General features: G+C 37.2%; 1 protein-coding gene across 1 annotated transcript in view; it reads left to right on the top strand.

Annotated features, from left to right (window-relative positions):
* LOC140240590 (uncharacterized) overlaps positions 1-27747 on the top strand; it is a 64977-nt gene that overhangs the window by 6982 nt on the left and 30248 nt on the right. The window contains exons 2-3 of the mRNA XM_072320352.1: positions 9094-9241; positions 14158-14322. Coding sequence (XP_072176453.1) covers positions 9094-9241; positions 14158-14322 — 313 coding nt within the window. The remainder of the gene's footprint in view (positions 1-9093; positions 9242-14157; positions 14323-27747) is intronic.

Raw genomic sequence — 27747 nt, 5'->3', positions numbered from 1 at the left:
TTTGCTGGTTGTTTTTTAAAGAATAACATATGGTATTTTATGCTATTATACAATGCAAGTGTTAAAGTTCAAAATAGGCACCAACCTGTCTATAGTGGCCACTTTTTTGTTGTTTCCTTTTGGTGGCCACTATAGGCAGGTTTGACTGCACTGTGGTATTTGACAGTAGATATGAATGCACCTCATGATCTTTTCCATGGCTTCTTGGACTCATCGGCAGATTTGCTGCATCAACAAACACAAATTTTGATTTCAAATTCAAAGTCAAAATTTTGAAAGTCCTAGTGAGATGTTAATTTAGTAGAATATTGTTCATCAGTCATTAATTATCATGCAGTGCTTGTGGCTTAAAGAGATAGTTAGTATTGGTGGAGATGGGGATTGGGCTCTAAACTTTTTGAGAGATACCGAGATACCACTTATGTTATCGTACAGAGCATACCATTCTAAGAAAAATTCAAAGTTTATTTAATGAAAATCGGTTTAGGAATGGCTGAGATATCCAAAAACAAAGTAAAACAAAGCAGTCGTAATAATGGGGGGGGGGTCCCATCTTTTATTAGGATTCCTCTGTTCTGGATATCTTAGCCATTTCTAAACCAATTTTCATCAAATAAATGTTGAATTCCTCTTGAAATGACTTGAGCTCTTTCATATTATATACGAGGTTTCCCATTATCTCACTAAAAATGTTAGAAATCTGAGGTTAGGTCTCAACCAGAACTATACAATCCCTTTAAATAGCAATGAAATCACAACCACCAAGTCACAAAAAAACCCCAAAACAAAACAAACAATAGCAGCTTATTCACCCTCCTTAGATTATCAACTTGTGTTGTGCATGTAGCACAAAAAAAAAAAAAAAAAAATCTTAAATTCCTAGAATTTTTTTTCGCATTTATCCTTGGTAATTAGAATGAGAATGTGCAAGGTTAGCTAAATAACTCAGCATGAAAAGAAAAAGAAAGCATTTTTTGTGGCCTTGAAACTGACCCAATAGATATATGAATCCCTCTGAGTTTTTGAGAAAAGGAAGTCAAAAGACTAAATTCAAGAAGGCAGGATAGCTCCCTGCAAGCAGTGGGAGTCCAGTGACCATATTCGCCGTGCGTCACAGTTTTGGGAAATTGCCCCACAACTCTCTGGCAACAAAAATTATGGTTTCCCAGTGCATGCATGTTATCTGGATGTCTTGTACCATGGCACTTAATTCTAACCTTGCTCCGTGAGAGCATTTGATGATGTACACAAAGAGATTTACCCCCAAAAAAATGTCATCCGTGTGAAAAGGTTATTGTCACTAATTAATGGTTCACTCCTGTGCATTCCAAAAGCGCACAGTGGATGGATGTTCAACTCTTCCTTTTGCCATCTCACAGGTGCAGACGCAGAGAGAGGATATTTGACTACTATTCGACTGGTATCCGCCAATTATTTTCTGCACCGTAGGAGTCTGGCACGAGGATGTCACTTCTAATCAATTCCTGGAGTTATCGCACCCCTTTTGTGTGGTGGACGTGGGATAAAATGCCCAGAATTCCATGAGCACTAGCACTGGTAGCGCATCGGTGCAGTGAGGCTGGTTGTCTTCTCTTCTGGTAGTCACAAAGGAAGGTGGGGGGGGGGGGGGAGAAAGAGGCGCTCTCAGTGGGGTGGGACAGGTGTCCTTTTGAGGGTATCAATAAGGGATGGTCTGTGAAATTATCCCCACAGAGGAAGACTCTCCTCAGAGAAAAGGTCATTCTAAAAAATGATGTGAAACAGAAGCAACAACTTGTTGAAACTTGGTGCAGTGTCAACCAACATGGAGTCTAATAGGCACCTTCAGAAATCTGCCTCAGTCACATGACTTTAAGATTTATATATTCTTCACCACTTTTTGATTGAAAAGGGCAGTCATTGCTCTTGCCTTCCCCATCAAATATATCAATGTTTTCCATTTCTCTTCTTAAAGATGTCTGAAGGGTAATGTACAGTTTGACAACTTCAAAGACAAGGGGATTTGAAATCTTCATGCTAGATAATATGAAAAGATTATTCAAAGAGAGAAGGGGAGGGGATTTTGTGATAACAGATGACTTGTTTCAAAGGGAAAGGAAAATAACTCACCACCAAACATGACAGTCACCATGACCATGAGAAATGATATGAATAGGGAATAATGCAAGGTTGTCTTTACAGGTTTTCCTGACTTTGTAGATCTCTTGAACTTGCCATTAGCAGTTTATCCTTCTCATTTTGCACCTAAATGTCCATTATACTGGCCATCTTTCTTTACCCATTTCCTCCATCCTCTTCAAGATCATTAACAGCTGGTTTGCCTGAGGTTGTCTTCTTTTTGTTTCTCTAGAACCGTATCCGGGCAATTACCCCCCGAGGGCAATTACCCCCCGGCTAAATACTGGTTAGTGGTAAGGTTAGAGTTAAGATTAGGGTTAGGGTTGGGTTTAGTGTTAGGAGTTTGGGTTATGGTTAGGATAAGTTTCAGGATTAGGATTAGGATTAGGGACAGGGGAAGGGTCCGGGGTAATTGCCCATGGGGTAATTGCCCTAGACTCCTCTAGAACATTTTATTTTCCTTCCATTTGTGCTGCTTTTGTTTTATTTGTCTATATTGTCTTATTCAATGCAAATCACTTTGAGTCCATTTTATATTTGAGACTGAATGGAATCATCATGAGGCTAAAGAGCTCAGTTTTTGTATCATACTTTGTCTTTTCATACCTTTACATTAAGTTTATTTGACCTGTTTAGTGATTTAGTGATATTTAGTCATCAGTCTGCTCATTCTTACTTTTTTCCATTGGATTTATGCTTTTTTATTTTTATGCCTCCGCCAGGAAGTGGTGCTGGAAGCATTATGTTTTCGGGTTGTCCATCCTTCCGTCCTTCCGTCCTTCCGCCCGTCCGTCCGTCCGTCCGTAATGAATTTTGTGGACAGCGTATCTAAAATACCTTTTGCGGTATCGTAATGGAACTTGGCATGTATGTGTATTAGGGGGTGAAGTTGTGCTTATCAACTTTTGGGTGCACATGCTCAAGGTCAAAGGTCAAAAGGTCGAGGTCAAATGCTCAAAATTTTACTATTTCCCCCATATCTATGCAATGCCTGAAGATATTTTCTTGAAACTTAGTGTATACATGTATTACCCAATTAAGATTCTCTGGTGAAAGTTTGGGGTCATGAGGTCAAATGTCAAGGGTCAAAAGGTCAAGTAAAAATGGTAAAATTCACTTTTTTCTCCATATCTTAGAAATGGTTCAAGGTAGCTTCATGGAACACAGTATATATGCATGCACTGACTGGCAGTGGTTATCTAGGAAATTTGGGGTTCATGGGTCAAAGGTCAGGGGTCAAAGGTCAAGGGCAACACTTCATAATTTCACTATTTCCCTCATATTTATGCAATGCTTGCAGGACTAATTTTTTTTAAACTAGGTTTGTGCATGTATAACCCAGTAGAGATTCTCTTGGAAGGTTTTTTTTTTTTGCCAAAAAGGATTAAGGTCGAAAGGTCAAAGATCAAGTAAAAGTGCTGAACTTTACTTCTTCCTCCATATCCTGGAAGTGGCTCAAGTTATCTTGAAACTTAGTACATATTTATGCATGTTCTGCCTGACAGTGATTCTCTTATGAATTTTAGGGTCAAAGGTCAAGGGTCAAAGGCCAAATGAAAGTGATAACAATTTACTATTCAGTACAAAAATTGCACTTTTTCTCTGTATCTTGAAAAGTACTCAATGCATGAACATATGAAGGGGTCAAAGTCAAGTAAGAGTCCTAAAATCCACAAATACATGCTCTTCCATTCATCCAATTAAACCTAGGTCAAGGAAGGTGGACATTCAGCACATTTGTGACAAACATGTCATTTTAATATTTTGCCAATTTTGTGAAAATGTAATCACACATTGTCCACATGTACTATAGACCCATTAGAAGAATCATGCATTATGGTGGAGGCATACCAGTCGCCATAGCTACATTTCTAGTCTCCTTGTTTTCTTTCTTGCTTATTGTTTTTTTTTTTTTCAGGAAATTTGATGTCTGCATGATTCATTTGTTTTTCTTTTTCATTTTTTTTTTCATGAAATCTTACTTTTCCCTAACTGCACTTACATGCCTCTATCTGCACAGTTATAATGATTGTATTAGTCCTCAGATACAGTGATTAAAACATTGTCACATGCATTTTGGAGGAAAATTTAAGTCTCTTCAGTCTTTTGAGTTACACTCATTTTGAAATGTGCATTTATACAATTGTCATGTATCACTTGCTTGAGTTACCTGCAGTAGACAGAGGGGGAAAAAACACATTGATTTTTTTTTTCTAGTTGTGACTTCCAAGTCAAGAATGTTTCTTTTTGCATTGAAGTCCAGTGCGTGACAGTCACACAGCTGTTTTCAGTCTTTACAGTTTTTTTCTCAGTGTCTTCCTTCTTTATTTTGTTCAAGTTCTAGGGGCAGGTTGGCTGCCCTGTACCAAGTGAGCCGTGATTAGATTTGCTTTTCAAGGTTGTATAGCACTTCTCTGGAAGGTTGTTGTTTCTCTGGAAACATCTAAGGACAAACTTGTGTGACACTTTCTCACACCAAGATTACATGCTCATGGAAGACAACATTCGCCTTGCATACCTTGTGAAGAAGCAAATACAGTGTAGTAATGCGTATGGCATTAATACAGTGAAACTGGTGACAGAAATGTGTGTGCAGACCATGCAGTACTTTTGTCAGTGAAATTTTTTAATCTTGTCCAAGACTCTCGGCACAGATTATCAAGTATGATAATTTTCTATTCCATACATTATGGGAAAATGATGAATGCGCCTCTTATATTTTGGTCACCTTTGGTCGGTAGTGATGTAAACTCAAATATAATTATGCAGTTAACCCGTTGAAGACTAGTCCCGAATATACTCAGGCAGGAGTCTATGGGATTTGTGTGTTATATCAAAATCAGCCCGTCTTCAATGGGTTAATGAATATTGGCTGAGCACTAAATACAAACACAGTTTTACATATTGTCACCCTCATTAAATAATTGCCTTTAGAAATCAAAATTTTACCAGAATCAGATTTTGGCCCAAGTCCTGCATAATTAGATATGGATTCTACAGTGGTATAGTTTCCTAACTAATATTATACCCCTAAGTTGTGCAATCATCCAACTGTTCTTAGTTGAATTTTAAATAAAGATTAAAAATTGAGAAAACCAACTTCTTATATCTTTTTTTCTCAAAACTGTCAAACATGGCATCAAAGGCAATTATCTTCTGAGGGTGGCAATATTCAACCTGTTGAGGAGGGGCTAATTTTGCTATGTAACACACATTTCCCATAGACACCTGCCCGAATATGCTTGGGCCTCGTCTTCATTGACTCAGAAAGTGGAAGGGATGAGACTCTAAACTACCCTGAACTGAACTGTAATGTTGTCATTTTGTAAACAAAATGTTCTGCATAATCATTTTGTCATTTTTCTTTTTTGTCAGCCTTCTTAAACTGTTAAATAGTGTCTCTGTTACGTCATTGCTTATTTTGTCAAAATAGATCTGAGAATGATCTGTGGTGTTCATGTAAAGTGTGCTTAAATCAGGGAGGTGTTACAGAGATGGAGTGGCAACTCTTCGTAATTCATGCAAACGCATGTTTGGGTTCAAGGCGTTACAATGGGATGTCTAGCATTCCATTACGCTTTGAAGTCATGCTCGGCGCCGCTCTGGTTTGCAAGACGAAGTTGGGAGACGAAGAACGCATTTCACCTTTCGTTGAATTTCAAGTTCTATTTCACCGTAAAATTTTAAATGAAATTGAAATGTCTACTCGAATTGATTTAGAATAGTTTAGGAAAGAATTCAATATTATAAACATGTAGTTCTAGTTTCTTCGTAATGCGCAAATCAAAATGAAATGAAAATTAGGCCCTCTTAAAAACCTAATATTTTTCTATAATGCGCATATTTGTGCATGTTAGTTTTTAAATCTTTTAATCTGGGATATTTTGATCTTTCAAATACAGTACTCCGCTAAAGCGTATTCCAGCGTGCTTTTAAACTAAAATTGTTAGTTTGACACTGCATTTTGGTTCGCTGCTCCAATTCAAGTTACACAAATTCATTGTTGCCATCACATTGAAAGAGAGAGCGAATTGCAGTAGGGGCAAGTATTTCTAGATGTGAGAGCGCTAGTCCCGATTATTGATGCTCTCTTTTGTCAAAGCACATGGGTAACACCTGTAGTTGAACGCATAACTTCTCGGCGGCGCCGCGCATGACTTCAAAGGAGAGCAGTAGTTGCCTCTCCTTCTCTAGCACCTCCCTGCTTAAATTCACTGTTTAATTTTCAAGATGTAACATTTACCTTTCAATCCCTATTGAAGTATTGTAGCACTATATATACAGGATCCTTGAGCAAGATGTTGTCTCAGAATTTGAGCACGAGTCGATAATATGCTGATGTGGTTTCTTGTTTTCAGTATCAAAATATGTTGTGTGTTTCATAATTGCAAATAAAAAATTCTATACTGAACTTCTTCATTTTCACCCGTGTGCTGAAAAGGAGAAAACCCATGAAATATGTTTCAAACCAAAAAGTACTGTACGAGCTGAAATTTTCGCGGTGGTTTTATTTTCGCGAATTTCGCGAATCGCCTTCGAACCGCGAAAATAACAACGCACGATTAACTAAGTTCAGTTAGAACCTCGTAACCACGAAATTAACAACACGCGAAAATGTCCTCCAAGTAGCACTTCGCGAAAATATCTGTACGCGAAAATTTCAGCTCGTACAGTACCAGAAGGTCAAGCTTTATGGATTTGATCACTGATGTAGAACTCTTCACTGCTTTGGGAGAAAATATACAGGTGTCATGATGAATGTTTGTATCTCAAAGTAAGAAAGCCCTTAATACCCAAGTATATGGTTGCATAAAATCCCTAACTTGCTCAAGGCATGACAAGTTTCTCACAGAAGTGCATGGGAAATACAAAACTGAAGCTTAGTGTGGTTGTAGTTTGCTAAGTTTTTGTGAAGGCATCACTGATATTTTTAGAGGATATTAAATGTGTTTAAATTGGAGTCATTCAGTATACTGCAGCTATCCATTGTTGTGTTTTGTTATTTCCATTTATTCTTTACTTGTTTCTTACCCCATCTAAATATAAATGCCTGTTTGTTCATTCATTAGTTTGTACTCTATGAGAATTTTTACTTACAGTGTAGGTTTAGGTTTTATTTAGGTTACAGTTTGCTATTCTGGAGGTTAATCTATTATTCTGAAGGTTTGTTAGTCCAAAACTGAAATAGGGACTATTATTCTTAAGGTTTTTATTTTGAAAGTTTGTTATTGTCCCCGCCGAACGAGTTCGAGCAGGGGACTATGAAACGGGCTCCGTACGTGTGTCTGTCCGTCCGTCTGTCCGTCCGTGTGTGATCAAAATGTTCAAAATGCTACTCCTTCGCCATTTCTAACCCGATTTTGATTCTGTTTGCTTAATATGATAGCACTACATGGGAGCTTTGAAACTTCTATACAGAATTTCAGTTGTGACCTTTGACCTTGACCTTTGACCTATATTGTACATTTTGCTTCAAAATGCTACTCCTTTGCCATTTCTAACCTGATTTTGATTCCGTTTGCTTTATATGATGGCACTAGGTGAGGGCTTCAAAACTTCTACACAGAATTGTGACCTTTGACTTCTTTGACCTTTGACCTTGATTTTTTACCTTTATTGTACATTGCCTACAAAATGCTACTCCTTCGCCATTTCTAACCCGATTTTGATTCCGTTTGCTTTATGTGATGGCACTAGGTGAGGGCTTCAAAACTTCTACACAGAATTTTGACCTTGGACTTCTTTGACCTCTGACCTTGATTTTTGACCTGTATTGTACATTTTGCTACCAAATGCTACTCCTTCGCCATTTCTAACCCGATTTCGATTCCGTTTGCTTTATGTGATGGCACTAGGTGAGGGCTTCAAAACTTCTACACAGAATTTTGACCTTTGACTTCTTTGACCTTGATTTTTTACCTATATTGTACATTGGCTACAAAATGCTACTCCTTCGCCATTTCTAACCCGATTTCGATTCCGTTTGCTTTATGTGATGGCACTAGGTGAGGGCTTCAAAACTTCTACATAGAAGTTTGACCTTTGACTTCTTTGACCTTTGACCTTGATCTTTTTACCTATATTGTACATTTTGCTACTAAATGCTACTTCCGGCGGGGACATATTACGCACCGCGTAATTTCTACTTTTCCTTGTTTTGAAGGTTTTTTAATCTAAAAATGGAGTAACTAGGTATGTAGTTCCAAAGGTTTGTTAGTCCAAAAATGATATGAGGTTCATAATTTTGAAAATTCATTAATCTGAGAATGAAAAGAGGTTCATTAATACCAAGGTTTGCTAATGTGAAAGTGAATTAAGGTTTTTGTTCGGAAGGTCTGTTAGTAAGATGCAGTCTATACATTTTTGGGTTAACAAAGCAGATATCATTTTTAGATTGAACCTTTGAAATAATGAATGTTATGATGAAAGAATTACCCTTATTCTATATCAGGATTTTCGTAGTATAACTCTCTCAAACTGATTAAATATGAATGCATTCTTTGTATACTGTTGAAGTTAAAATCATCCACTCTGCACATTAACCCATTAAACATGTCAAACATATGAAGAGTTTGTTCGCAAAAACCGATAAGTCCATATTTGCCAAATGGAGATATTTACGATTAACGGTCAAGAAAAATAAAGAGAATAATAAGAAAATTTGTGCTTCTTTTGACCGTAACTTCAAAAATGTACTTTTATGTGTAGTGACCAATATATCATTTAAAAGGTATTATTTTGTACTTTATGACAGAGATCGTACTTCAAAATCTTCAAATATGGACTTATCGGATTTTGCGAACAAACTCTTCATATTTAGCTCATTAAAGACTAGTCCTGAGTATTGATACTTGGGCAGGTGTGTATGGGAAGTGCATGTACATTGTTGCAAAATCAACTCATCCTCAACAGGTTGAATATTTCTTGTCTTTCCTTCCACTGGATAATCCTCATCACTTTTCTGTTTGTTTGTAGATGGAGTTGATCTGCTGGCAGAACTGAGACTCCGAGCACCAAAGACAGGGAAAATAAGAGAAGTTATGGCAGAAAATGGATGTCTCTCCTACAAATTTAAGCCAAAGGGCAGCATAAAAGTTCCCACACCCAACGTGGTTGGAGCAAGGTACACGGTAATCCCTGGTATTGTGTCGAAGGGGAGTCTACCCCTCCTCCCTCTTTTCTACTCTCCCCACTCCCCCCCCCCCCCTCATTTTGCTGACTTCTGACCCCAGGAGTAGGCCTATGTCTTCTTGCCATAGAATCTTTCATCACCTGTAATACAGTAATATTGGAAACTTCAAGGCCCTAAATGTTTTCACACTAAGCCAATTTTCACGAAAATACTTGTTTACAATTGGTGGATAAGAATATTCAGTCTGCACATACACATAAACACCCCCCCCCCCCCCCCCGAAAAAAATCACCTGCTTTTGCTCTAGTTCAGTACAGTGCAAAATGATGAAATTTTCCACGCTAGGAAATATTCCATATTTGCAGGATTCATCAGATAGAGTATGCAGAGATTTTTTACACATGTTGAAAATTGAGAATATGGGTGGCATGACAATTTGATGCATCACTATTTTTGGTCAAAATTGGCCAGTACCATACAACTTTTTGTTATTTTAAAGCACAGTTCCACACCATGACCAAGTTGTTTATGATAGAAAACAGCTCAGAATCGGACAAAGTTTCCCCATGTTTTACAAGAGAGTGATTTTAGGAGCAACCTCACACCCACAATTGATTGGAAAAAGTGATTATATCACAAGCATCCCTTTGAAATGTATCGTATTTTCATTAAATTTCTTGCCCGACATGAAATCAACAAAAACGAGACATGAAAACTCGTCACATTGAGGACGAGTTAGGTGATACGCTTGTGGTCATCAGATGACAGTCATCTGTGATCGACAAAGAAAAGAATGTGATATAGGCACCTTAAAGTTATATTGAGCGTGCTTGCGAAACCGGTTTTGTAACCACTCGGCCACGGGTCATCCACGGAAATGGTAAGACAAAAAAAAAAAAACCACCAATGTATAGATATAACAGGGGGAAAGTCAATGCCCACTCAACTAACGTGGCCGTGTGAACATCTATTGCATTGCTAGACGGAAAAGCGGCCTTGTAACGACTGAGGTCGCTATGCCATTTCTGGCAACTTGGAAAAAATACGTCCCGCAGACATAAAACCTATAATCGGCTGGTTTTGATACCTTGCCTTTAATCATAATTTTCAGTGTAATGACGTCATCAAATTAATAAACAATGACATCGTCTTGAAAGACAATTGTTCAAAGTACAACACCTCAGTCGTCGTCATTACATACTATGATCGGTTTGACAAAGTCAACCTGCAAAAGTTTGCTGCAGTCGAAGCAATGTGGTCTCCAACACACAAAGAAGAGGGATATGGCGTGTGTGTGTGTCTGTGTGTGTGTATAGGTGCGTTTATATACGAACGTGATTTCTACATGGACGAATATGTAATACAAAGTTGAGGAAAAAAACAGTAAATAGCTAAGTATTTTGTTTCGTGATCTTGTGGGGTTCGAACCCGCAACCTCACGTCTCTGAGACGTCGCCTTTAACCACTCGGCCATACGTCTCGACAAGAAAATATGGGGAACATTATGGACTTGAAATACAGTTGTTCAATATATAACACATTCAACGTACGTTGTCAGTTTGCTATTGACATGACAATCTATCATTTGGATATGAGGCAGGTATTATAAACTGTATGAAATTATTATAGGCATGGTTATCAAATTCCCCTAAAATTTCCTTATAATTGCCTTATTTTTACACACAGTTATGCTATCCCTTTAAACTCGTCACAGTTTAATTAGAATCATTAACATCATACATTAGTACCATATTCAGTTCCATAGCTGATCACGTTTGCTAATTAATTAGGATTAATTGTCTAGAATGTGTCATATGGCCAACCTGTATACACACGTATACACACACACACAATGCTAAATGTATGTATCAAACATCTGTAACACAACTTTGAACTTACTGTAGGAATTATCGCTGCACTTATCATTCATACTTTTTATCACCATCTGAAACTCCACAAAAACCACTAATTGACAAATAATCATCAATACAGAAGACTGACTTAAAGGAACAATGCAAATACCTTTTTTACAATGTATAGCTTGTTACATGTGTAAATCAGCACAAAGTAACCACGACTACATTGTGTTACTGAATTGATATGAACAAATTTCATTTTATTACAATATACTATATCAGTTTAAAAAGCCCAGCCTGCAAAATTTTGCAGCAGTCGAAGTAATGCAGTCTCCAACGCAAAACAAAGGTATACTGTGTGAGTGTGTGCGTATAGGTGTGTTTACATGCAAACGTGTTTTCTACATGGACGAAGGTGTAGTACTCCATTGAAGAAAAAAAAAAGTTAAAAAAAATAATTATTTTCTTTCGTGCTCTTGTGAGGATCGAACCCGTACGTGTGCAACCTCATGGTTTCTGAGACGACGCCTCTAACCGCTCGGCCATTCGTCTCGACGAGAAAATTAGAGGAACGTAAACTTATGTACGTGAAAGATGAATCAGGAATCGTTTCGTCCGCATTCCATTCTCATTTTCAGTTTTAAATTGCAAAATTGTCAACCTCATGAGGATATTTCAAAGAATAAAATGCATGATTACTGCAGATTATTGTCACAGCTACAACATACTTAAGTTTCAGAGGAAATGAAGCAAAATCAGCTGAGATAAAGGTGCTTAAACGTTGTCAAGTCAATGCATGGTTTCTAAAAAAATCACCTCCCATAGACATAACACGTAAACTTGTCCGATTTTGCGTCTTTACCTTTAAACACAATTTAAAGCATGATGACGTCATCAAATTTCAAAACTATGACATGGACTTGAAAGACAAATGTTCAAAGTACAACATATCTGAATTTGGGATAATATTGAGCTTAAACAACAGAGATACGAGCAAATGAATGTCAGAAACAGTACCTTAAAAAATTTAATTCCACTTTTTTTATTTCAGATGATGATATGATGACGTCATAATGTATTCATGGAGATATTGATGCTTGAAACGTTATTTCCAATTCATATGTTTTTGTAATATGCAATAAAAACATAGGGTAACCAGACGTTTTAAAGAGCTATGGCGAAATAAACAAAGACATGTTTTTCGCTATATTTGCACATAGACGCGCACACGAAATTTCAACTTTGCCGCCAACGCATTCCTTTGTTATAGGTCAAAATTGATCGGAAATCAATGGATATTGTTGCTTAATGTATCGGGAATCCAAATCTGTCAAAAAATGTGCGTTTTCATGTTGCTTCCGCGCACTACGCGCGAAAATGTGCGGACGGACGCGAACGCGCGAAACGCTTAAAATTGTCTGAAACTTCGAGATTTCCCATTGGTAAGTTGTTTTGAGCCTTTTAAAAGTTTGACGCGCGCGTACGCGCGCGTAATAATGTCCTAGGTAATTAGCATTAAAATGTAAGATAGAGCGTGACCTGAACTTAATGTCCACCGAAAATGATACAGAAATTACCTTTATTTATGAAGTTATGATCGATCATGTAACATGGTCCGAAAATCACAAAATGGCGCCTAGATGACGTCATAGACATGTTACTGTCATGAAAACCTTATTGTGGCTAGATATTGTCATGAGACATGTTCCCTGAAAATGTCATGTCATTCTGTAATGTCACTCTTGAGATATTGATGACACAAAATTGTCCAGAAAGAAAGAAGAATAAAAAGAAATAAAGAGAGATTTTGACAATCACAATAGGTGATACGCTGATAGCGTATCACCTAATAAGTTGTGTTCTTGTGGTTGCTAAGTAATATCCTTTGACAATATTTTATGGTTATAGAGGTTTTGACTGTTAACTCTTTTACCTGATATAGATTTAGGTTAGTACTTTTGTATGCAACCCAATGGGAGAGTTAATGATGAGATTACATCCTTTATACCTCTGCATGGTTGTAAACATCAGCAGTTTTTGGTAAAAATACTTGAAAATTTAAGATTTCCCAACCTTCTCAATTATCTCATGTCTGATTATAATGAGCAACTTTACTCGGTAATTTGAAGTTAACGAAAATGTTGTTATGGAACTGCACTTTAAGTGCACCATCTTGTATCTTGCTGCTTGGTCCTGAATTGTTGTGCCTATAATCAGTCAGGTATGACTAAGGGTAATTTTGATGGTCGGAGCATGAAGGCTGTACACCTTCTTCATAATTCTCCTACGGTTGAATTGCCTCTTAGTCAAATGTTTAAAAATGCAAAGTAGTTTTAACTGCGTCCTGTCTCTTGTTTGTGCCTCTACTTCAAAGGATGCTGTACCTGTTAAGCATTCTTTTTAGTGATTTCAGTATAGAAATACCTGTACAGCAAATGAAAGTGTTTTACCATTTTATGTTTTGTTTTTTGTATTTTGTTTTTCTGGTGAAGCTAAATCAATGTTCCTTGCAATAGAATTATAAGCCAGTTCGCAGTTCCACTTTGCACATGAGCAGGAAAAAGGTCATTCATACCAACAACCGGCATGTTGGCTTTGAAATTCACTGAGATAAGCATCTGTGATGTAATGATAATTCATAGTAGTCCTAATCCTTATGAATGCTGCTTGCCAGCACATCCTGCTGACAGCAAAAATGGTATTTGTCAATATCAATAGAAAGATATTTTTAATACATTCAATGAAAAAATGAAAAGAATGGATGCTTTTCCATGTGTTAATTGATGGACCATTCTGGTCATCTGGTCTATGCAAGTTCATTCTTTGTTTGAACAGGATTGATGAATACCATAAATTGTTGTGTAAAGCTATGCTCCAAAAATGAGTGAAGTGTCCTAAACCGACTGAGAAAAAAGAAAGGTCTTTCGTACCAATGTGTCCATGAGCTAACCCCGAGCTGGCTTATACCTGCTGATTCTTCTCTCTGCTGATGCATACATCCTCTTGTATTGTTTTGCTTTTCCCCCTTCCCGTCTTTTCTTGTTTTCCCAGCTTCCCAGAGAGTTTTAGCGTGCTAATTAATATGCAGTATGGCCAGGAGGATCTCAGTGATATTGTGACTGTGGTGGACGGTAACAACAACATCCTGCTCAGACTACGCATGGGACTGACCCTGTTTGAGGTCCAGCTGAGGATAAACATCCTGAGGTCATACAGGTAAGAAGACCAGAGTCGAAGAGTTTTATTGTAGTTTGAACTAACTCCATTCTCATTAAGTTGAGATATTTGCTGAAAAAAACATAGGAAATAACAAGAAAATACAGGGATATTATGATCATAACTGAGAATATTCCTCAATTTTATGTGACAAGCGAGGTGTCCCTTGAAAGTTTTTATGTTGCTCTATCTGACGATGGACTTACTTTAAAATGTTAAACAATGGACCGATGCCATTTTGCGGTGAAATTTCTCATTGTTGCACAAAGGCTCACTTCTTTCACTCTGTTTGTGAATATAGTTGTTGGGTTGTTGTTGTTGTTGTTGTTGTTATTGTTGTTGTTGTTGCTGCTGCTGCTGCTGTTGTTGTTGTTGTTGTTGTTGTTGTTGTTGTTGTTGTTGTTGTTGCTTTTTGAAAGGGGGGATATTCAGATGTTGGTTGGCATGGCTGTAATGACTAATTATCATTAGAGAATATGGTAGGCATATCTTTTATCTGGGTAGCCTCTTCAGTCTTGTTACTGCTTTCACCCATTGAAAACTAGTCCTGAGTATGCTCAGGTATAGGTCTATGCAAAATGTGTGTTATAGCATAATTTGCTCATCTTCAGTGGGTTGACAGAGGGTCCTTCCATTATTATTGCCTATATAGCATCACCAGGTACCTATTTATACACCTGGATAAAGAGGAACATGTGGTAGCTAGGTAAAAACATCTTGTCCTAAAATGTAGGTACGGTCTGTACTAGGATTCCAACTTGGGACCTTTCTAACAAATGAATAGGCATTAGAAGTATGCATGTTGCCATTTTGTGTATTAAAAGCACTAATGTGTTTCAGCTTTTGTTTAAATGAATTTAGGATTTTTTTGTTTTGTTTCATCTTACAATTATGAGACACTGATCATGGTTACAGCTTCAAACATTCTTTGCAGTACTCTATTTCACAGGAAAGAGGAAGATCGATCTGCGGAGTAGACTTTGAAATGAATTTCCTTAAGCCAAAACTTTGCTTGCTGACTTTCAAAGTCTGAATAGGAAGAGAAATGAACATACAGTGTGATTTCATTTTAAAGTGTGAGATTATGTATTATCTTTTTTTTTTTTGCTCTGTCTCAAAAGCAAATAAACACACTGGTGAAAGATCATTGATTTGCAGTGGTGCACAGCAGTTTGGTCAAGATTTATGTGCATTTTTTACTTGTGTAGACAGCCTCTCGCACTTCCTCTGTCTCGGAAAATAGTAGTTCCACAATGTTATGTTGAGATTCAAAAAAAAAAAAATCTTTTTCTTGCAATGAATGACTGTAAGAATTGTGCAGGAAGGAGATTGATCAGTATAATTGCTTCGTCAGTGCATTGTCCCCGACAGCAGGCCTGAAATCAATCACACTGGTACTTAACTGGCAATCAAAAGTTAGATGCCATGCCTGTGATGTCGAACTGTCAAAAGGAAGTAGTGGAAGGGGACAGCCTCACATGCAGAGGCATTGAGTGGATTGTCCTGCACTAAATGTGCTTTTTGGCAATGTCTGCTTAGCATTAAACGAGCACAGAACTTTCTTCTCGTCACTGATGAAAATGATGAATCACTTGGTTGCTGTGTAAGAGCATGGAAAATGTTTGAAGGCCAAAATGTCATGTGAAAGACAGACAGTTTCAATTACAGAGACATGATAAATTCATGCTTGCTTCTGCATAAAATAAAGTGATCATGAGTGCCTATTATCATGCGATCTCCAGACATTTCAGATGTGATGGAAGACAACATGACTGGAAATATTGTGTAAGATTTCCCTAACTTAACAGTCTTTGTCATCCATGTCAAACTATTGAAGATTTCTGTCTGTTACAAGATTAGTTTCATTGAACTGTATGAAAACAAAAGAGAAAAGAAAGAAAATCAGAAGACAGAAGTATCTGTAAGTGTCCACATCAAGTAAAAACAACATGTAGGGCCTAATACAAACTATCCAAAGTATCTATTCTCCTTGCTGCACAAGACATAGACATAGGCCTATACTGTACGAGGAATGTTCGCATGCATTTTAATTTCACGAATTTCGCGAGCGCCAACATTCGCGAAATTAAATTGCACACGTAAGTTCTTGCCTACACAATATAGAATTGGATGCCAGTGGCAATTCGCGAAAATTTCATGCCGCAAATATATGAAGAGTTTGTTTGCAAAAACCGATAAGTCCATATTTGTCAAATGGAGATATTTGCGATTAAAGGTCAAGAAAAATAAAGGGAATAATTAGAAAAATTTTGCTTCTTTTGACCATATCTTCAAAAATATACCTTTTTATGTAGTGACCAATATATCATTTAAAAGGTATTATTTTGTACTCTATGACAGAGACCGTACTTCAAAATCTTCAAATATGGACTTATCGGTTTTTGCAAACAAACTCTTCATATCATGTTTTTACAGTATATAGGCCTAAGTCCTCTTACGAACTGTCTGCAATCTTGCTCAGCAAGTAGAAGCATGGATGTCCATGAAAGGCATGAATAAAGTGAAATGTGACAGACAGTACCAAGCTTAATGCCATTTAAAGGACAATTTCACCTTCATAAACATAAGGATTGAGAGAATGCAGCAATATTAGTAGAACACATCAGTAAAAGTTTGAGGAAAATTGGACAATCGATGCAAAAGTTATGAATTTTTACAATTTTTGTGTTGGAACCACTGGATGAGGAGACTACTACAGCTTGTGAGTCATATGCGTACAACAGTATAAAGAAAATGTTAAGAAAATTCAACATATTTTCACTTTTTTCGCATAATAAAAGAGCACTTGACTTGCCTCTTTCTAAAGGTAGGGGGAATAATATTACCCATAACCTATGTCAGTAACGAGTCAAGGGAATGTGTACTTTTTTCAAAAGATGAAATTTTGTGAAATTCTCTTTTTATTTTCCTTATATTGTTGTACGCATGTGACATCTAAGTTATTCATACACTGCAGTAGTCTTCTCATCCAGCGGTTACTGCACAAAAACTTCAAAAATTCATAACTTTTGAACGGATTGTCCAATTTTCCTCAAGCTTTCAATGATGTGTTCTACTAATATTGCTACATTCTCTCAATCCTTATGTTTATAAAGGTGAATTTGTCCTTTAAAAGAAAATGTAGAGTCATGTTTTCAGTAACTTTTCTCATTTTAGGTGAAATGAGTCATCCCAGTCATAGACAACCTGCTGGAGACGTGTGTCCTTGTCTTGTCTCAAGGCAGAAGTCTATCTATCATCCAGTAGATCCTCCCATTGCTAAATAGGGGGGGGGGGTGTTGTGAAGTGCCACTGCAGTTCCTAAGGAGACATGGATGGCTTTTCAGGGTTGACAGGTTGTTGGCTTTTGGATCATTTTTTTTTTTTGTCCTTTCTTTCAGGGGACCGTAGGTGTTGCTATGACAATGTTTATACTTTTCTCTCCTGATGGTATTATCTATTTCTGGGCACAGTATTTGTTTTCATTTGTTTCCGTGTTGTATGAAAGTATGTTGTGAACTGTTAAAAGCGTGAGAAACTTCAAACCTTTTTTTTAATTTGGCCACTCTAGTGTTGGTCTAGACTATTAGTTGGACTATTAGTCCAAAGGGCAAGTCCAAGCTATTTTGCACCAGTAACGCGTGGGACATCACAAGAAGATTTAGCCAGATATTGCACTGTTAAGATTGAAACTTCATATGTTGGGTTGCTTTTGATAGCTAGTAGGTATCTTCATTCAAAACAATAGAAATAATGAGAATCACGCGTTCAGTATTTAATTTATGCAAATTTATTCTCCAGTAACGCGTGGGACCGTAAAAATTGTCCTTTTTTTCTTCTTTTACTTTTATCTCAATTATTGTGAAAATACTTGGTATACTATAAAATCATTACAAACGTCTTTTCCTACAACAATTACTGTACCTGAAACAAAACATTTCAGAAAAAATCATGAAACTGTTTTCTCTCAAGGTCAATTATAGAAAGATAGGTATAGTAACGCGTGGGACAAGTAACGCGTGGGACATTTTTGTCACTATGAATATTGTGATGTGAATTGCACATATGCTCAGAGAAACTTTAATATGGGGTACTAATTATCTAAATAGATGTATTTCTAATAAATTCTTGCAAATTCAAATGATTTAGACCCACCAAAACAATAGATATAATGAAAAATATGAAATGCCTGTGTTATCCTTTATTTTTTGACATTTGACTTTGAATGTGACCTTGAAAATAGCATGTAATGATCTTTTGTGAATTATTTATCCAAAGTGGAGTTTTTCACCAAATTTCAAGTCAGAATTCAGAAAATTACAAAAAATCCCTCAATAATGTACACATTTCCCATAGAAGACTAAGATTTAGTACACTTCCATTGACTTGTACACAAATCGTCCCACGCGTTACTAAAATGTCCCACGCGTTACTAAATCTAATTGCAAATTGCAAGTATGAGATTTATCAGACTAACTTTTCATCTCTTGGATATGATTAGGTCCATTGTGAATTTGGTCTTTTGAAAGTTTCAGGTCAATTAAATCATTAACTTTTATGCAAATGAGAAATAATGACCTAAAAAAGTAATGCGTGGGACATGCTAATTTTGGCCCATCCCTCATTTGCATATTTAATCAGTTGAGAAACTGAAAATCACAGTCATGATAACTTGTTAGTCAGACTTAAGGTCACCATACTAATTTTCATAAAAACTTGTAAAAATCAAAAGATATATTTTAAAATGCAGAATTTTTTAATGTCCCACGCGTTACTCTAAATTTTAATTTATGCAGATTGATTAATTTATTGCTACTTATGCGGAAGGATTTTTACTTTTTCTTTTTGAAATTCATGTATTTTAACTTCTTAGCTTTAAAATGATACCAAGTTTATGTAGATTGACCCATTTTGAATTTTCAGTCTTGTGTGATCAAATAGCTTGGACTTGCCCCAAAACAAGCTGATGTGAGTGCATTGTCACTCAGACTGGGCTGGGCCAAATCTTGACAACATCTGAGCAGGAGGGATGGGGGACCACTGACATTTAGAGTAAGCAAATGTTTTCATTTGGACCCAATCTGGACTTGATTTCAAAGGTATGCTCATGAGAGGGATGACAAGAAAATATATGGAGAAGACTGCTTAACATGCATGACTGAACGATAACTTTGTTGAATATTCAGGGAATCCAGACAGTGTTATATTTGGCAGAAATGTTTTATCCTTTATTATAAGCAGAAAAAAAAAACCAAAAGAAGAGAGCTCTGGAAGATCTGCAAATTTCACAAATATTTGCAAATAATACTGGCGTTTTATATTTCACACATTTGTGCTCTTCTGTAGTAGTACACTCAAGAGTAATATTCATGAAGAGAATAGAAATGCTGAATCTAATACAAATGGGACAAGTTTGTTATGTTGTTCGGCTTTTTTTTTTACTAAGTTTTGCAGTCAATATAACACCCTTACTGATGTATCAGTAGCCTCTGTGCACTTGGCAAAATATGTGGAAGCAAAAGACATCTGATGGGCACCACTTCTTCATGTGCTTGGAAAAAGAGTCTAGTTGATGCTTAGATACTTTGTGGTGTATACTTTCATATAGGTTAAATTAAGTAACTCCTTCAGTGCCATGGGCTTTTGACAGTGTGTACGATGCTGTAGGATTTTCTGCCCCAATCGAGAGCCAGTCGGCTCTCAAAGCACACAAAGGGTTAAATTGTGACTCTCTTCAAGTTGCCATGGAGATAAGGAGATAGGGGAAATGGCTGAAGCTAGAGTTCTGCTATACAGGAAGTTATCCATTGTTGATTCACACCTACAGCTCAGAATCTTTTCTCTTTACTGCAGTGGCATTGAACTTTACCTATACTTCCTCTGCCCGTCAGAAAGTTTCTCCAGGCACCTACCTTCCAATTTACTTCTCTCTCTATCTCTCTCTTTATCTCCAACTCCATCCTTTCTAGGTGCTGCTATGCCTGGAAATTATTTGCACATGTAACTTAAAGGGCTCGTATAATTCTGGTTGAGACCGAACTTCAGGGTTTTTAACATTTTTGGGTGAGATAATGAGAAACCTCTTATGACGTATGAAAGAGCATGTAATTCCAAGAGGAATTCAATGTTTATTTGATGAAAATTGGTTATGAGATGGCTGAGATACCCAAAACAGAGCAATAACAATAAAATGTGGGACCCACATTTTGTTAGGATCGCTTTGTTTTATTCTGTTTTTTGGATGTCTCAGCCATTCCAAAACTGATTTTCATCAAATAATCTTTGAATTCCTCTTAGAATGGCATGCTCTGTACCATTTCATAGGTGGTTTCTTGGTATCTCGCAAAAAGTTAAAAGCCAAATCCTCAGCGCCACCAATACTGTGCCATGCCTTTAACCCTTAACATGCCATGAGAGAAATAAAGCTTGTGCTAATTCCCAATCTCTGCCAGTCAGGTTGATAATGAGGCAGTTTAGTCCAGAGATTAAAGAGAAAGTATTTTAATTATAAGACGATCATTTGCTGTACTATCACTTCAGTATTTCCAATTCTGATCACCACATTAGCATAAATTGTTTGCTTCAGTACTAGATTTAGGGTATTTATACCAAAGTATGCAAATTTTAACTTCCTACAGTTATCTTCAATCACCCATGGGTTATTAAGTACAAATGAATCTTTATGGTTGCACATCAGCTCAAACAGTTCACACAAAGCAGTGCGAAAAGAAAGATTTGTACAGTCTATTTTTCTTTTTTATGCCTCCGCCACGAAGTGGTGCCGGAGGCATTATGTTTTCGGGTTGTCCGTCCGTCCGTCCGTCCGTCCGTCCGTCCGTCCGTCCGTCCGTCCGTCCTTCCGTCCGTCCGTAATGAATTTTGTGGACAAGGTAACTATCAAAACCTGTTGTGGTATCCTAATGAAACTTGGCATATATGTGTATTAGGGGGTGAAGTTGTGCCTATCAACTTTTGGGTGCACATGCTCAAGGTCAAAGGTCAAAAGGTCAAGGTCAAATACATAAAATTTCACTATTTCCACCATATCTATTGAATGCCTGAAGATATTTTCTTGAAACTTAGTGTATACATGTATTACCCAATCAAGATTCTCTGGTGAAAGTTTGGGTCATGAGGTCAAAGGTCAAAGGTCAAAAGGTCAGGGTCAAATACATGAAATTTCACTATTTTTGCCATATCTATTGAATGCCTGAAGATATTTTCTTGAAACTTAGTGTATACATGTATTACCCAATCAAGATTCTCTGGTGAAAGTTTGGGTCATGAGGTCAAAGGTCAAAGGTCAAAAGGTCAAGTAAAAATATCAAAACTTCTTTTTTTTCTCCGTGCCTTGGAAAATTGTTCAAGGTATCTTCATGGAACATAGTATATACATGTACTGACTGGAAGTGATTATCTAGAGAATGTAGGGTTCATGGGGTCAAAGGTCAGGGGTCAAAGGTCAAGTGCAACACTTCAAAATTTTACTATTTCCCTCATATTTATGCAATGCCAGCAGGGTTATTATTTTTTTTACACTTGGTGTATGCATGTGTAACCTAATAGAAATTCTTTGGAAAGTTTTTTTTTTCTTCTTTTTTTGCCTCAAAGGTCAAAAGGTCAAAGATCAAGTGAAAGTGCTGAACTAACTTTTTCCTCCATATCTCGAAGTGGCTCAAGTTATCTTGAAACTTAGTACATATTATGCATGTTCTACCTGAAAGTGATTATCTTATGAATTTTAGGGTCAAGGGCCAGATGAAAATGGTAACAATTTACTATTCAATTCAGAAATTGCACTTTTTCTCCACACCTGTACCTTGAAAATTACTCAATGCCTAAATGTATGAATGGGTCAAAGTCAAGTTAAAGTCCTTAAATCCCTAGATACATGCTCTCCTATTCATCCAATTAAACCTAGGTCAAGGAAGGTGAACATTCAACACATTTGTGACAAACTTGTCATTTCAATATTTTGCCAATTTTGTGAAAGTGTAATCACACATTGTCCACATGTACTATCTAGACCTATTGGGAAAATCATGCATTATGGCGGAGGCATACCAGTCGCCAAAGCGACATTTCTAGTTTCGTCCTGAAATATTGCAATTTCAAGAGTTCTTTTCAAAGAGTAGTCTCCTCCAAAAGGAGATGGGTGCTGCATTGGTGTCGTGGTTTCATTGTTATTAGGCTTCTGCAATAGTAAATGTCATCTTGATCTGAAATGATTGCACTTCTATTCTAGACTTTCCTGATATTTTTCATTGAGCTGTGTTAAGGCTTTTCTCCGTGATGAGAATTCAAGAAGCTTGCCATTGAAACAAAACCAGAGGTCACAAAATCTATTTCATTGCTTTCCATCTCACATTTTACGGTTCTAATAGACCTTCACTGTAGACCGCAATGACTGATGGGATGGACTTCAGATTTATGATTTGTTCTTCCTCATCTTCCTGGAGGGATTATTACACTTCTCTGTTTGTTTTCTCAGGTGCCGAGTGACCCTTGACATAAATGTGTTTTGGATGGTCGGAAGAACCAGTTTTAGGTGTTTTTGAAGGTTTTGATGATGCCAAGTTCAAGCAATAATGTGGAGTGCATTTTTTTTTTTTTATTGTTAGTGTGTGGAGCTATTCCTCCTGTGGGGAGAGACAGAAAATGAATGAAAAAAGAGCTAGAGTAAAAAGCAACAACTTGCATTGTATAAAACATCGTCAGAGCATCATTTAATTTATTTATCGGTATAAGATGAAAGTGTTAAATATATTTGTAATGTGCATATACATTCAGGTTTGCTCTGTGTGTCCTTGATGATCTGATGCACATGTGTAACTTGTAACAGAGAGGGCAATATCAGAAAAAGTGCAAGCTTCTAGGTGTTTTCACTATGCAAACAAAAACAGTGGTATTTTTCTGATTTTTGTAACCCAAAATGAAGTGAATTTGGTCCAGTGACTTGTGCACTTGTGCAATGAAGCAAACATGTTGTTAGCTTCTGATATGCTCCTTGTAGATTCAACACTTACAATGCTAAAGTTCTACATAAAATTATCTTCACAACTTTCAACAATGTTCTGAGTATGCTTCATTTTTGTGGATCCCACCAGAGGTGAGGGGGGACTATTGGATCGCCTGCAGCGTCTGTCCATCCGTCATCCGTCCGTCGTCTGTCCGTAAGGCTACAAAAACTTGAATAACTCTCTACTGAGGACTTCAATTTCAATCAAACATGGAGGGAATAGTGGTTATACAAAGTTACACATTTTATCAAACATGAAGGTCACCTCAAGGTCAAAGGTCACAGGCAGTGGTCAATAAACTGTAGGGCCCAATGTTAAGTTTTTATAGCGCATTTTGCTTATGGCTCATAACTTTTAATGTACATGTCCGTTTGTAACCAAACTTGGATGGTAGATGTCCCTTGGGGAGTTGAAGGTCACTGCAAGGTCAAAGGTCGTAGACAGGGGTCAACAAACCTTTAGGGCCCAATGTTAAGTTTTTACGGCTCATTTCGAGTTTGGCGCATAACTTTTAATCCATATGTCCTTTTGTGACCAAACTTGGCTGGTAAATGTCCCTTGGGGTGTTGAAGGTCACCACAAGGTCAAAGGTTATAAGCGGGGTTAATGAACTTCTGGGAGTTAGAAAAACATTAATTTCTTCAATTTCTTCACATTTTGGCACTTGCCTTGTTTTGTCTTGTTTTTTTTTTTTCTTGTCAGGAAGAATAGTGTGCAGATTACAGTATATGACAAATATTTCATGAGGTTTTATTTTTTGTGCATTTTGCGAGTCAGTTGCTTTTGGTGAATATAAAAACATGTAAAAATATAAACTCTGCTCTCCACATGAAATGTGATTATGCGCCTACATTTCTCCATTCAGCATTGAACTAAACAATTAGGCGTTTTCACGTCAGCCCGATAAAAATCCAAGCTCGAGATATTTTTCGCGATCGCAAATTAGCGCGCTATTTATTTCCTATTCACATCAGCCCGAACATTATCAAATAGCGCGCTTTTCGCATTAATTATCCTGCTATTTCGGAAATTTCCCAAGTTGGACTCGAGAAATTTTCTCGATCAATTAGCGCGCCAATTTGTATTCACATTATCAAATAGCACGCTATTTCGTGATCGGGTTAATTTCCCAAGTCAGAAAATATCGCACTATTTCGAAACATCGGGCTGATGTGAAAACGCCTATTGTGAATTTAACCACTCGTGAAACTGTCAGAAAGTCCTGATTCACACACAAAAAAAGTAGACTCACTAAATTTATGCCGTATATGTGAGTGAGATATGAAAACAAACAAAAGTATTTGTTTCAGGCTTTGAATTCCAATGGATTTGCTCTTTCTCTGACCATGTCAGGAAGTCTTCTACCTGTCAAGCTGCTGTCACAACCACTTTAGGTTGTCCTAGATTTTTTTTTTTCTTTTTTGTGGACTGGACAGCAATACCACCACAGCCAGGCTATTGACTATGAAACAAGGTTGCTAGGTAACTTGTATATTTATTCCTGTAATGTTGGGCTTCTAATGTATTGATTTTGTAGAAAGAATTTACCATTAGTAATAGAAAGCCTATTTATGAAAACAATCAAATGCATTCATATTACACAAGGCAAACATATCGCTATCACCTCCCCAAATGAAATACAGTTGAACCTCTATTATCCGGCCTCCCTTTATCCGGACCTCTCTATTATCCGGACGCAATCTCGCCGTGATTTTTTTATCCTTTTTTAATAATTACGGGAGGAAACACACATGAATTACATATCGTCGCTGGGGTGACAAGACCTTGTATCTCAAATTTTGGTGAAAATGACTTTTTTGCATTAGTGGTCAAATAATCGGTTAAGTGATGTCCTGTCCAAATCCCAGCTGTCTTACCCCAAAAATGAAGCCACCACGGCATGTCAAAGGAACGGCTATCCCATTCAGTATAGTGCTTTGGCCGCCATGTTTTTTGGCTCTCCTGAACATTTGACATTTTTGAGATACGAGGTCTTGTCGCCCCAGCGACGATATACTTGATACATTTCTTAATAATTATTTAGGTAAATCATCCCAAGAATTTATAAAAGAAAATAATTTCCGCTTGCAAACACGAACCTCTATTTTGGGGTCTGTTACTGAGTGTAACAATGAAAAGGTCGCAGTATACACATTACTACATGTGGTACTACAATGGGCTACATCAGTACTGTGTATGTGTATGTACCATAGAGCTCTATTATACGGTATGTACATGTATAAAGCATTGAGTCTCCCGTATCCGGCCAAATCCCTTATCCGGATGAGCCCCGGTCCCGACTTGTCCGGATACGAGAGGTTCAACTGTAATGAATACTCCAAAATGCTCCTATTTATAGTTGACCTTTGAAGTTTTTGAATTCTTTTGAGTCCTATCTAAAACAGTTTTAAGATTTTATACATTTAAACATAAATTGAAGTTTTATTTATTATTTAGATACATTTGCATTTACATTTATACAAGGGATGTGACCAAACTGATTGATGGTATCTTTGGATTCCTCGGTAATCTCGTTATTTCTTGAAAAACTTATGCCCTGAGAACTTAGACCGAATTTGCTATAATGATAACATTGCTATCATAATTCATAGTCCATGGAACATTATAATTTCAATGGGTCAAAGAGGTCTTACCTATTATCTTGTTCCTTTGTTTTGCCTGGTACAATTTTAAGTATTCAGATTTTTGGGAACTTTGAGAATATTCAATGAAAAACAAAACCAATTACCTATATTTATGTCCAGGTAATGTATTTCTAGACACACCATTGCATAACTGAAATCATTTTGTGTGGATTTCATCAGGGCTCCTTTTCAATATCCAATTCTTCCCAAGTGGGAGTTTTTGTGTGTGTCGTTTTGTTGTTGCTGCTGCTGCTGTTGTTGTTGTTGGCCTTGGTGGTCTCTTTGCATTCATCAAAATACAGTTGAATGATGTACATACATCTGTACTGTATTGTCAATGTGTGTACTTTGTTCATGCAATTACTCCTGTCTATGTGCATTTTTGTGTTTCAGTGTTCTTCTTTCTATGTTTTTCTCAGTCTGCCTCTATTTTTTTTCTCTCACTCTCCTGAGGGATCTGTTCTTTACAATATATCTAAGACCCCGTTTACAGCAGCAGCCGAGCCATGGCCGAGCCCCGCAATTTTTTCTGTTTACACTGCCGGGCTTGGCCGCGCTTTTAATTCAAACCTTTCAATATTTTGTGGTGGTGGTGCTTGTAAACAAACGCAATTTGGTATAGTCTGGTTTTCAGACCCTTTGCCAACTGGATTCCGTGGTGACGAAGTCGCCGTTCGGGCAAAGGCCTTTGCCGAAGGAAAAATCCTTTGCAGGACAAAACCACCTTAAACTATACTAGTTTTCGACGTTGAGGGGGTTAATATCCTGAATAGCGAAATAGTACGGGCAGAGGGTCTGGAAGCCAGACTAAAATTGGCCGCGCATTTGGCCCAGTTTGTTACACTGAGAAAAGGCCAGGCTCGGCCGCGGCTTGGCCGCGGCCGAGACGAGACCACCTCCAGAGCATGGCCAAATGCGCGGCCAATTTTGGCCCCACATTTGGCTTTTTGCGCGTTTACACTGAAATGAAGGAGGGCTCGGCCACGGCCCAGCCGCGGCCCAGCCCCGCACCGTAAACGGGTCTAATTGATTTCATGGATACTTTTAATTTCTGTTATCATTATATCATACATGTTTGATGCCATTTCCCTTGTGATTGTCTCTATTCATTACATTGGGTGACATTTTATTCAAATGCCAAAACAAAATACATTTAACCCATTGAATGCAACATGGGTATGTTTCATCATAATATACTGTAACTGTGTTGCCAATCAAATCTGATGAATTTGCATGAAACAAACATATCACAACTGTTATGATAGAACCTAACATGTAGGAAAGCATTCCAATATAAACTTTGTTTCTGGGATTCATGTATGGCATGCGCTGAGTCTATGGAGATGTAATCAAATTTCAGAATCAGCTTGGTAAAATGTTACACTAGCATACGTCACAAGGCAATCATTATCATCCCATGTCTTCCATAACACTAAAGAGTGATTTTTTTTTTTAATGATAATCACAATAATAGCAAATTAGTGTTCAAACAGCATGACAGTCGCAAGACCAGAATGGATATTTCAAGATGTCTGTATAGTACATATGTAGAATATTGTATCAAAGAAATGACTGTCACACAAGCCTTCATTATTCTAGTCCCATTTTGCCAAAGTTTTTTGCTGATATATTTGTTTAAGTTATAGATTTCATACAGAGATGCAATAATTTCAATAAAGAAATATAAGTTGTGTTTTGGCTCTGACAGTGAATGCTATTGACAGTTTTTTTCCCCCCTCATCAATGTGTTAAGAGATAGA

Source organism: Diadema setosum, chromosome 17 (genome assembly GCF_964275005.1).
Source record: "Diadema setosum chromosome 17, eeDiaSeto1, whole genome shotgun sequence".
Taxonomy (NCBI): Eukaryota; Metazoa; Echinodermata; class Echinoidea; order Diadematoida; family Diadematidae; genus Diadema; species Diadema setosum.
This window is presented reverse-complemented; position numbering and strand designations above follow the sequence as displayed.